General features: G+C 39.6%; 1 protein-coding gene across 3 annotated transcripts in view; it reads right to left on the bottom strand.

Annotated features, from left to right (window-relative positions):
* Positions 1-10669, bottom strand: part of NDFIP1 (Nedd4 family interacting protein 1) — a 74323-nt gene extending 63654 nt beyond the window's left edge. Inside the window, exon 1 of one of the 3 annotated variants that reach the window (XR_002824816.1) lies at positions 10396-10603. Coding sequence is in view for 2 of the 3 variants with exons in the window: in XM_004381130.2 (XP_004381187.1) it covers positions 10396-10458 (63 nt within the window). In the remaining variant the exon portion in view is untranslated. Of the gene's footprint in view, positions 1-10395 lie in introns of all 3 variants that reach the window. The other 2 variants (XM_004381130.2, XM_023735638.1) reach the window with 2 other exon arrangements.
* Positions 10670-11818: the final 1149 nt, after the last annotated feature.

Below are 11818 nucleotides of genomic sequence, written 5' to 3'. Positions count from 1 at the left end.
AAATGAAAAACTATTTTGTTCTGTAAGCCTTCATCTTAAGTGAGAATAGCAGCACAATTGGAAGAGCGTAGTCAGTGTCACTGAACTGTGCATGTAGAAATTTTTGAAATGGTGTATCTTTGGCTATGTGTATCTTCACCAAAAAAAAAAATGTTGAGAAGTTAGAGGGTTAATATGTTGTGGGGTTGTTAACCAAAGTCATAAGACAACATGCGTACTACTGTTTCATGAGAAACTATTTGTTCTGTAAGCCTTCAAGTGAAGTACAATAAAAAAAAAAAAGAAGTATTTGGTAAAATTCATGATATAGGCAAAGATGTATTAAAATGAGACAAAGAGGGCCTAGAATGGATGAACAGAAGTCAATGTCCTCAGAGAGAGCAAAACATAAGAGGTTTCTCAATACTGGGCTAAGGGCCTACAAAGACCTTTCTGAAACACTGTTCCATAAGTTTGGATGTACAATCTCAGTTTCAAAATGCAAGAAGATTAAAAAATAAAGCTGAAGGGAACCTATGAGCCCAGCCTTTCTGTGCATTCTGTCACGATGCCAAATTCAAGCTGTGCACGTATTGTACGAACAATAAAAAGACCACAAAACACCATGTTTGCATTTGTAAACGAATCAGTCTTCCATCACATTTATCAGGCTAGAAGGCCAGCTCAATTTGATTAACCAGATTACACAGAAGTCAGAACACCTTTTATGACAACCAGATAATCATGCTCCTATCAAGCTGCCTGGACAATATACCAACATAGTGTAATTCAAAGGCCTTTTAAATATGTATATTCTTTGACCAAGCATTTTCACATCTAGAAATGTATACTAAGGAAACAGTTGAAGATATATGTAAAAGAATCTTCAGTAAATAAAAAAAATTATAAACATCTTTAGTGACTATGAATAGACAATTGATTAATTAAATTATGGTTCAGTCATACAATTATATACTATGCAGACATTAAAAATACCCATATAGAAAGCTATTTATATTACATAAAAAAGCATGTCACAAATTTGTATTAAAATATGAACCCATGTTTATTATATATCTATGTGTGCCTTGTTGCAGGGGCAGAACATTACGAAGTTCAGTAAAGCAAAAAGAAAAGTTTTATTCAGCATATATTCAAAAGGACAAAAGTGGGAAGCAGACAAGCATGCTTCCCACTTTTGTCTGTTCTGTGATATTTCCCTGGATTCAGGTAGACACTCTAGCTCTGGCAGCATGCTTGTCCGTTTTCCCACTTTTGTCTGTTCTGTGATATTTCCTTGGATTTGGGCAGACATTCTAGCTCTGGCAGCATGCTTGTCTGCTTCCCACTTTTGTCCTTTTGAATATATGCCAAATAACACTTTCTTTTTGCTTTACTAAACTTTGTGATGTTCTTCCCCTACAACAGTTAATGGCGTAGTCGTCAAGATTCTGAAGCTATGAATCCAGTCGACCTCGAGGAGACATGGACTGTGGAGCAGAAGCTAACAAAGAGAGGGCCTATCTTCTGGACCCACGTGTTCCCACTCTATGTCCCTTCAACACCGACAGGGTGAGTGCTCTCGGAAAACGAGCCTTTGCTTACTCTTTTTTGTTCTCTCTCATGTTTTCTTAAGTTTTGTTTGGCATATTTGTTTAAAAAACCGGTCGTTTGATTAAGGAGAATCTTTCTTAGATTTTTGCTTGACCATTTGGTTGAGTGACATTTAGTAACTCTTTAAGTGAACTGCAGTTTAGATCCGGATTCGGGTGTTTGAAACATTAAAGAGGTAATTCTATTTTCAAAGAGCTTTGAGTTACTATAAGCTGCAAAATTCAGGCCTTTTTTAGATGGTGCCCGGCTACCACCACTGACTGCTCTGACCAGGATCACAACAGAGGGTTCCGGACAGAGCTGGAGAAGGACTTCTAACTCACAAAAAAAAGACCAGATTTAGTGGCCTAAAGGAGACTGGAGAAACCCCAAGAGTACGGCCCCCAGACACCCTTTTAGCTCAGTGGTGAAATTATCTCTGAGGTTCACTGTTCAGCCTGGGAGTGGACAGCCCTGTAAAACCAAATGGGACTAATGAGCGACAGCAGTCCAGTGACAAAGGCCAGAAGGCAGAAGGGGACAAGGAAGCTGGTGATAGGGAACCCAAGGTTGAGTAAGGATATTGTTGATGTGTTGTAAGATTGTTAACCATTGTCATAGGGCAACATGTGTAGTAACTGTTAAATGAGAAACTATTTTGTTCTGTAAGCCTTCATCTTAAGTGAGAATAGCAGCACAATTGGAAGAGCGTAGTGAATGTCACTGAACTGTGCATGTAGAAATTTTTGAAGTGGTGTATCTTTGGCTATGTGTATCTTCACCAAAAAAAAAAATGTTGAGAAGTTAGAGGGTTGACATGTTGTGGGGTTGTTAACCAATGTCACAAAACAATATGTGTACTACTGTTTCATGAGAAACTATTTGTTCTGTAAGCCTTCATCTGAATTAAAAAAAAAAAAAAAATTCAGGCCTTTTTGTGGCTCAGAGAAAACCTGGAAAAGAATGCTCTTCTTGCCAAATTTGCAGGGAGAGGTGGCAGCTCTTGCCTGTTTTGCCAAATATTCGGGAAGGTGGCAGCTCCTGGCCTCTGTTATGAAATTTGAGGGAGAAGTGGTAGTTCCATACCTGCTTTATGATACGGTTTCTCAATAAAGAATCACAATGTTAAAATTAAAATCATCAGTAGCTTGAAAGTACATTCCAATTGGAAGAACTAATCTACTTAAGGTCTAAAATGAGAGACTAGGTCTCTAGCCAGCAGAATAAATTAAGTTTAAAAAGAAGGAAACCAAAATCTTGAACCTTAGAGCTTAACATCTTCGATAAACGTACTAAGACACTGGTTTGGGGTTCATATTTAAAAACACTATAAACTGAGTATATTAGAAGTAATTTGGAATTTCAGTGGCCACTTTGGGAAAATGAGCTTTCATTTGTGTTGTCCGTTCTTTCCTTTAGGGAAATTTTGCTTGATGCTCAGGTTTTGTCAAAAGGTCTAATATTCCTCAATCTGAGGCTCTGGCAAATTAATAAGTTTTATCTAGAACCTGTTTTGTCTGTTGAATTGAGTTGATCTTACCAAAAATTGCTATATACACTTAAAGAAACTAAGATCCCCATATCCCTGTTTTGTGTGGTATTATCTGGTGAGTTTATGTGGTCTTTCTGTCTCCTTTTGTCCTGAGAGCTTGCTTCTGGTCTAGAGCATTGTGTCTTGTATCAGGTTGGTGGCTATGGCTGAGAATTGCTGTTTTTGTAAGGCTGGTGAGAGAACCTCAGTTCTTTCTTCATTTAGAAAAAACTGCATCTGTGTCTGTCTTACGATTTAAACTTGTAATAGCTACTTGGAGAAATTTTCATATAAATTGGTCTATTTTAAAAGTACACTAAGATCTTTCTGTTTTGTACTATGTCAATCTTAAAAGTGAAACCTTTCTAAGTAACTTAAGCTAGATATTATATGAAACGTGTTTTATTTAAGAAAAAGGGATAGTTTTGTCTTAAAATAAAAGTAGCAGTTCCAGAACAGTAAAAACGAAATTAGTTATCTTTTGTCCTTCAAAATTCCTAGGTCAATTTAAACATATGTAAATGTCTTCCATGAGTCAAGAGAGTGAGGGCAGGGCAAAATCAGGCCCCCCCAGGCCCCAGTCTCCAAGGTCGAATAGCTCTAGGGAAGCTTTTCAAAGACCCTTTCCAGCTAGGCGGAGACCCTTTGAAGACAAAAGATAAGAAAAATTGCTGCTTTGCTATAGTTATCAGAAATTGGGCGGATCCCAACCATAGAACTGTGAACAAGTTCTATTATAGGGGAACTCTAAGAAGTCAAACAATAGAAATTACAAGAAGACACACGTGAAGCGGCCTGGAAAAATGTTTCCACTCCTAGCCAGACACTTAAAGTTATATCCATATTAATGAATTGGTCAACTGAGCAGATACTTTGTGTTTTCCAAAGCCAGTTGATAAAATCTTTAAGGACTAAAATTAGATTGGGAAAAATATAAGAAGTAGTAAAAGTTGAATGAAGTCTTAGAATGTTTAAATAGACTTTTCTTTCAACAACAGTTACATTTTATGGTATACAGGCTTCCAAAGACATTTTAGGTAACTTACTGATGTCAAATTGAGTTAACAGATATTTGTCATAATTTAAGCTTATATACTCTGGCTTTTTATGCCACAAGAAAAAGGATAGACAGATGTATATATTTAAGTCTGCTAATGAATGTGTTCATTTTTGCCATTTAAAGGGATGAACTATAAGAGATATGCAACAAAAGCAACATTTAAGAGGTTTATTGAAAAAGAAATTTATTTGATAATGGTCAAAATTTTATCTGTCTGACTAAAGTTTAATGGTTTAATTTACGAGATTTTTAGGAGTTTTAATGTTAAGTAGCATATAAAACAAAGAATTAGGTTCTCGCTGTTGGAATGACAAAATTTGATTTGATTTCTGAGTTGAAAGGTTAATTTATTCCCTCTCATTAGAATAAGATTCCTGAGCCTAAATATCAAGCCGTATGACTTTTAGAAAAGAAAGCTAAGGTTTTTACTTTAAGATTTTTAGTTAAATAACTGAAGTGTTTCACAGTGACCTATAATATTATTATTTCTTCATTGTTAACTTGGTCACAACTTAATCTTTTTGAATCTAGGATTATCAAAGCCAATAGTTTGATAGAGGAATTCACATCATTTACCTATGGGTTTTTTTAATTACAATTCAGGTATTCAGAGATTTGATAATCTTGGTATATTCTTAACATATCCTGACTATATGGTATTTTGTCTCAAAATTATTATGTATTATATTTGAAGCTCTTTGAATATGCTTAATGGTTATATTTCGAAATATTTTTACCTAAAGTTTTTTTTGACTGATGTTATTTGGCCTTTACACTGAGCTTGTAATTAATTTCTATCAGGTCTTTCACTATTAAGAATATTATGTTTATGAATTAATCATGGCCATATTAAGTTTTGTCAACTGTAGATAAGTTTTTACTTTGCTGATTTGCTGAAAACATCTGGCTAAAATATCTCAACAAAAAGATGGACTATATTGGACTTGCTAACAGGACGGTGACTATACTCAGTCGAGATTTCCAGAACTCTTACGCAAAAGTTGATGAGTTCACAGACTGCTGATCCAGAATCACGTGGAACAGAAATTAATTACATAAGACTGAGTACACAAAATGATACTATGGGTTTTATGTGGGAATACTGCTTATGTGTTAAGGTCCTAATTTCTGGATATAAGAAACTATTTTCCTTTCTCCTAAATTATGTAACAGATGGGTTTAGCTATTATAACTCTTGAATTAGAAGTTCCTGTTGGTAAACTTAGCAAAGTTGTAAATATCATAACCAGAGAAGTATCTGAAATTTGAGCTACGATTTTACAAAACAGAACAGCATTACATTTCTTATTAGTTCTCCCAAGAAACAGTTTTGTGCCTTAACAGATAAATGTTGCTGTATTTATATTAATAATCTGAGGGTTTGCAGAATGTAGCTGCTGTTGAGGCACATGAAAAAGTCACTAATGTTGCTTATGTATACACAAACACTGCATAAGATTTGTTTCCTTGGTTCAAAGACTTTGGGGTCATGGTTTTATTGGTTACTTCAGACACGTGGCCTAATATTATTGTTAGTGTTTCTAGTCTACTTCCTAGTTTGCTGTATGGTGCCTGGAATCTTAAAAAACAGATGATGCCCAATTACCATTTACTGAGCATTTTTGATAAAAGATTCTACAGCGAGATCATGAGCCAAAGGAGCCAACTATGAAGGAGATGTAATCTCCTGGAATCCAGATTTCTGGCTTTCAGGGAGGTTAGGGTAAACTACACAGGATATTGCCTTCGGGTGTCCTTTTGAACCTCAAGCTTTGAGAAAAAAAATGGTTCCTGAGGCCACTTTGAGTCAAACAATGGTCCAGATAAACCAGTAAGACCATTTTGCTCTGGGCATTGTGCTTCTTCTTCTTTTTTTTTTTTTTTTAAGAATTCAGTCTGTTTTAGGAAACTAACTTCAAAGATCAGACTGAAAGTTATGTTTAGGGTAAATTAATAATTAGTTTAATCAGTCTTTAAGACAATGTCGTATGAAAGACCTGTCTAATGTTTGCAATCAAACTGTCACCCTCTTAGATGCAGAAAATTATGTATCTTAAAGAAACCAGATTCTCAGAGGAGATCAACCTCATGGCTCCGACTCCATTTTGTCTTAGGTTCCATTTCTGCTTCTGAGAAAGTGTCCCATGACTATTAATACATAGACCAAGGAGGGACAGCTTGCCCTCAGGGAGAACACTTAGTATGTTTTAAATAGACTAACTGAAGACCTCCAACAGGAGAGGTCCATCCTGTATTATCCTGCTAATCATTAGTTCTCTAATGAAAACTTCTTTGTCACATGTAAACTTTTCTATACATTCTGTGTTCTCTAGACAAACTTTGAGTGCTCTTTATGGATATATCTTTCTGTGTGGTAGATCCAACTATACTAATTTAGATGATCCCTTTCCAACTGATAGTGAATTTACGTGGGCAATCACTTGTCTAGATTCCTGACAAATGTGTAGGCAATGCACTTTGAGAACTTTAGGATTATCTTTAGATATTCATAGTAATAATGCTAATAAATACTGAAAAGGTAATGTTAAAATTGTAAAACGAAAGTCAGAAGAAAATCTATCGGTCCAACATTCAGGATATGGTTGATAGCTTTAATTCCTACTTATGGTATATCTGAATTGGAGAAATCTTTAAGAAAATTTGTCACTCACTATGGGACAAACAGCAGACAAAATTGTTAGTGGGATGGAAGCACAACAGTGAGCTCTGATCTCATAAGCCAAGCCGACATGAGATAACAAAATAACCTTAGTTTTTTTTTTAATTAGTCCAAGAAAGTGTAGTCTGTACTGTAGACAAGATATACATAGAATTAGACAACAAGCTACTTGGTTACCCACTGTAATACTCTTACAAACACCAGATTTGTTTGGTTGGTTACCATCAGGAATAAGTATATGAGCTAAATCACTACTGCAAGGAATAGTATATTCTTAGTCTACATCCTGACAGTACTGGGCATAATAAAATTTATCCTCTATTGTCTTACGCACCTAAAAAGCAAAAGAAGGCCTCGGGCCAAAATGCTGATGTACATTGCGTCTGCTCACTCCGACAATACAATTGATGAGAACGTTGCTCTTACTTAAGATCCTGGTGAAGAACCAGATGGCATCCGGTGGAAAACCAGCACCGTGAGTTTAAAGAGCTTGCAATGGCAGCCATCTAGGAGCTCGACTAAGTCCATATATTGATCATCAGTGTGTTACCTCCAATCTCCAATCAAAAGGAGGGAATGATTTAGGAAATAATATTGGAGTTATTAGTCCCTGTCCTTGAGCATAGTGAATCTGACCCAGCTGGAGCTGGGCTCACAAAGACTCACAAGGATACATCAACTGGGCCCTGAGGTATAAAGACAATAGCTAAGATAATCTTGGAAAATATCTTTTAGGGAAACTTTCACATGAAGCCAATCAAACAGAACACAAAAGACTTTCTATCCTTTTTCTATTAGCATTTAGTGAATAGAAATTTGTTGGACCAATGAAGACCCTCTTGACTCCCGTTACTGAAATCTGTACCAATGACTGTTACGAAAGACACTTCAAAATGTAGGATCACAGTTTCTAGCCAATCTGAAAAGGCTAAGCTTTCAATGGTTTTGCCCATTTGTAAAGTTAATATATACTGATGGCTCTGTAACGCTCCTCGGACTCAGGTAGACACGGCCGCGGCAGCATGCTTGTCCGTTTTCCCATTCTTGTCTATTCTGTAATATTCTTTGGACTTGAGCAGACATGGCTGTGGCAGCATGCTTGTCCATTTTTCCACTTTTGTCTGTTCTGTGATATTTCCTTGGATTAGGGCAGACATTGCTCTAATATTATTTCCTAAATCAGCCTTTGTACATACATGTGTGCATGAATACACATACATGCAAATTTGTGAAAACACATATCCAAGAATATGATGTACAAGAGCACGTGTGGGTACATAAGCATACACGTGCACATGTGCAAAAGTGTATGCAAGCGATGGGGGGGTCTATGAGACTGCACATGGGTGTTTTAAGATGTGCCTGTATATGTATGCATGGGTGCATAAGAATATATATGTATATGTATATATCTGCTAATGCATATGCCTCTATTTGGACCATGAATCTGTGATTTAAGAAGATTTTCCAAATCTACCGCTAACTGCAGACTTGTCTCTTGCTTCATTTTTTACTTTTGTCTTAACAACGAAGGCGAGGGGGATGGGTTTCAACAAACACAGACCAGGCTCCGAAACCCTGAGTAATCACTACTTAAAAGCTATGTGACCTTAAGTTCCTGAGCCTCTTTGAGTCTTGATGTTCTCATCTATACAAAGAGAATAATAGGAGCTAGCTCATGAGGGTTTTGTCAGGATTAAATGAGATATGGATGTAAAGCACTTAGTACTGTGCTTAGTGCATAGTAAATGTTCAATCAATATTAGCTATCCTTATCTGTACACATGTACACTGACTATGCTTGTGTATATTTACATAGTTGTAAGTTCATAAAGATACATATAAAAATATTAACCTTGGTTATCTATGGATGACAGAGTTTGGGTTGTTTTGGGGCTTGTTTTGCTTGTATATATTTTACAATTTTTCTAGGAAGATTATTTCTTCAAAATAATGATTTTAAAAAGAATAAAATAAAGATGGCCTGTCCCTGATACACCTCCTCAATTCTGTATATTTAAAGCTATTAAATACTAAACAGAGACATACATAATTTTGATACCTCACCAAATTTTTCTTATTCCAGCCGTATGATAGCATTACCTAACAGCTCAAGAAGATGGCAGTATAAAGAAAAACGACAGCTTTGTCTTGTTTGCCTTATCCAAGTCAGGATGAAAAGAATGAATCAGATGACACTATGGGGTTAGTATAATACGCACACACCTTCGTGACAGTTAAGTGACATCCGTCATTCTCATTTTAAGGTAGTGAACCCAGAGCCTTGCCCAAGGTCATACAAAAAAGCATGTGCCAGACCTCTGGCTCTGAAGACATCTAAGAACTAGGCTGCACTGCCATATTCGGGCGTACTTATGAAAGCAAGAAGCTAAATTCTTAAACAGTCATCTCAGGAGTCCGAGCCGTGGGGAGGAGGAAATTACAACACAAGGCTGATGACAGCAAAATAAACCAGTAACTGACACACCAGCGTTCATCTACATGCTTTGATCATACTGGTTTCCCTTATTTCTAAAACATAAAATTGTACAACATCTAAGACAGGACACTTGATTCCATAAAAGAGCACGACTGACATTTGCATGCAAATTATACTGAAAGCATTTGAAATACGACAAAACGCAAAGCAGGTACTTGCGGCTCCAATCAACATTAGTTACTCCCTAGCTCGATTCCCACAACTACGATTTGTTAGATTAAATACCTCTTAAAAACCCTGCAGCAGGTCCCTCTAAATTTCCGGGGGAAACCCGGCTACAGACAGTAGCGAGAAAAACAAGCAGCTGTTTTCCCTGAGGCCTCAATTTATAAATCATACCCAAGATAATACTACAATACCCCTATACATTTCTTTCCCAGTTATGCTATTAAATCCTTAAAAAGTCATTTCCCGGCGTGTAAAACACACACACGCACACGCCCTGCAGCCTTCACCGTAATTCGACGTTTTGAGGCATCATCACACCTACATATCGCCTTTTCCAAATCTACCGCTAACTGCGAACTTGACTCTTCATTTTTTACTTTTGTCTTAAAACGGAGGCGAGGGGGATGGGTTTCGACAAACACAGACCAGGCTCTGAAACCCTGAGTAATTGCATCTCGCTGTGATGAGCTGTCGGCGGCAGTAGCCCCAATTTTAATCCCTGTCCACCCTGTTTTTATTTCCATCCATTTTATGATTCCTTTTTTTTTTTTCCTTTCCTTTCCAATGACATCAACCCGAGGGCGGAAAAAGGGGAAAGGAAATGAATGCCCCCAGGTCGATGCCTCCAGAGAGTGGCAGGAAATGCGGTAAGCCAGGCCGGGTGGAGGTTTTTCCACACCCCGGGTCCCGCCTGGGGTCGCGGAGGGACGGACCGGGCCTGCGGCGGCGTCGGATCCTACCCCAGGCCCGACCGACCGGCCCAGGCCCAGCGCGGCCTGCCAAGCCCCGACGTCGGGTTGGCCGCAGGGCGGGCCAGCGCTGCTCGAGACGGCTGGCGGGAAGGGCAGGAGCGGGAACTGGGGCGGGACCCGAACGCTGCTAACCTGCTGGTACCGGCTGCCGCAGGCCGGCTCGACTGCGGCCAGCGCCGCCGCCGCCAACGCCATGGCGCAGCCGGACGCGGAGGAGGGCGAAGGAGCGAGCGAGGTGAGCGGGCGCTGTGGCCGAGGAGGGCCGGGAAGCCGAGGGGGACGCGCCTCGGTGGGTCTCGATGGCCGCCGCTGCTCTCGGGCGAGACGCTGTCCTCCAGCTGCGATTACCGCCGCTGCCGCCGCCGCCACCGAGGCTCAGACGCGGCCCCTCGGGAGGAGGCGGGGAAGACGACAACGACGACGACGACGCCGCTGCGGCGGCTAAGCCGCCGCCCCGCCCCCGGCTCCCGCCCTGCGCCGCCGCCCTCGCGCAGCCCGGCTGGCCTCGCCCTGCGCCGCGGCCCCGTCCGGGTTGGGCTCCGCCCCTCCGACCAGCACCTCGGAGGGTCAAGTGTTGTCTTAGATTCGGTTTAAAAACTAGTTAGTAACAGGGGCAACTCCCCAGATAGGGCAGTGCTGGTAATGAGCCCCTGTGCCAGGCACTGGACTTCATCCACGTTTTCTCATCGAAGCCTCTTCAACTCCATGACAGTCCAATTTTAGTGGAAGTCGCTGGTGCTCAAAGAGGTTGACAATCTTCCAACGATTACCCTGGTCTCGGGCTGCAGAGCCTTGGCTTTTATGTACTGTGGCAGGACGCCATCTTCATAGATCAGGGGTCAGCCAATGACAGCGCAGGGGCCAAATCCGGTCCGCCATTGTGACCATGAAAAGTATATGAAATTCAAATTTCAGTTTCTAAATGTAAACTTTTGTTGGAATACAAATGCTTCCATTTGTTTAGTATGGCCAGCAAGGCCTAAAATACTGTCTGGCCTGTCACAAAAAAGTTTGCTTACCTTAGATTCATGGGACCTCTGAGGTCCCTTACATCTCAAAACCTGTGATAATAATAGCATCCTCATGTTTATGCAGTCCTCTAGTGTTTTAACAGCCCCATCAGTGGATCCAAGGGCCATATGTTCTGAATCAAAGTTCTCTGAGGAGGTGACATGTAACCCAAAACTCAAAAGATACTAGCCATGCTAAGAACTTTAAGACTCATTAACAACCTGTGGTATGCAGATGACACAACCTTCCTTGCTGAAAATGAAGAGGACTTGAAGCACTTACTGATGAAGATCAAAGACCACAGCCTTCAGTATGGATTACACTTCAACATAAAGAAAAAATCCTCACAACTAGACCAATAAGCAACATCGTGATAAACAAAGAAAATATTGAAGTTGTCAAGAATTTCATTTTACTGGATCCACAATCAAAGCCCATGGAAGCAGCAGTCCAGAAATCAAACAACGCATTGCATTGGGCAAATCTGCTGCAAAAGGCCTCTTTAGAAAGCAAAGATGTCACTTTGAGGACTAAGCCACGCCTG

The sequence above is a fragment of the Trichechus manatus genome, unplaced genomic scaffold, assembly GCF_000243295.1.
Source record: "Trichechus manatus latirostris isolate Lorelei unplaced genomic scaffold, TriManLat1.0 scaffold00080, whole genome shotgun sequence".
Taxonomy (NCBI): domain Eukaryota; kingdom Metazoa; phylum Chordata; class Mammalia; order Sirenia; family Trichechidae; genus Trichechus; species Trichechus manatus.
The sequence above is the reverse complement of the archived record's forward strand: the minus strand, read 5'-3'. Positions and strand labels throughout refer to the sequence as shown.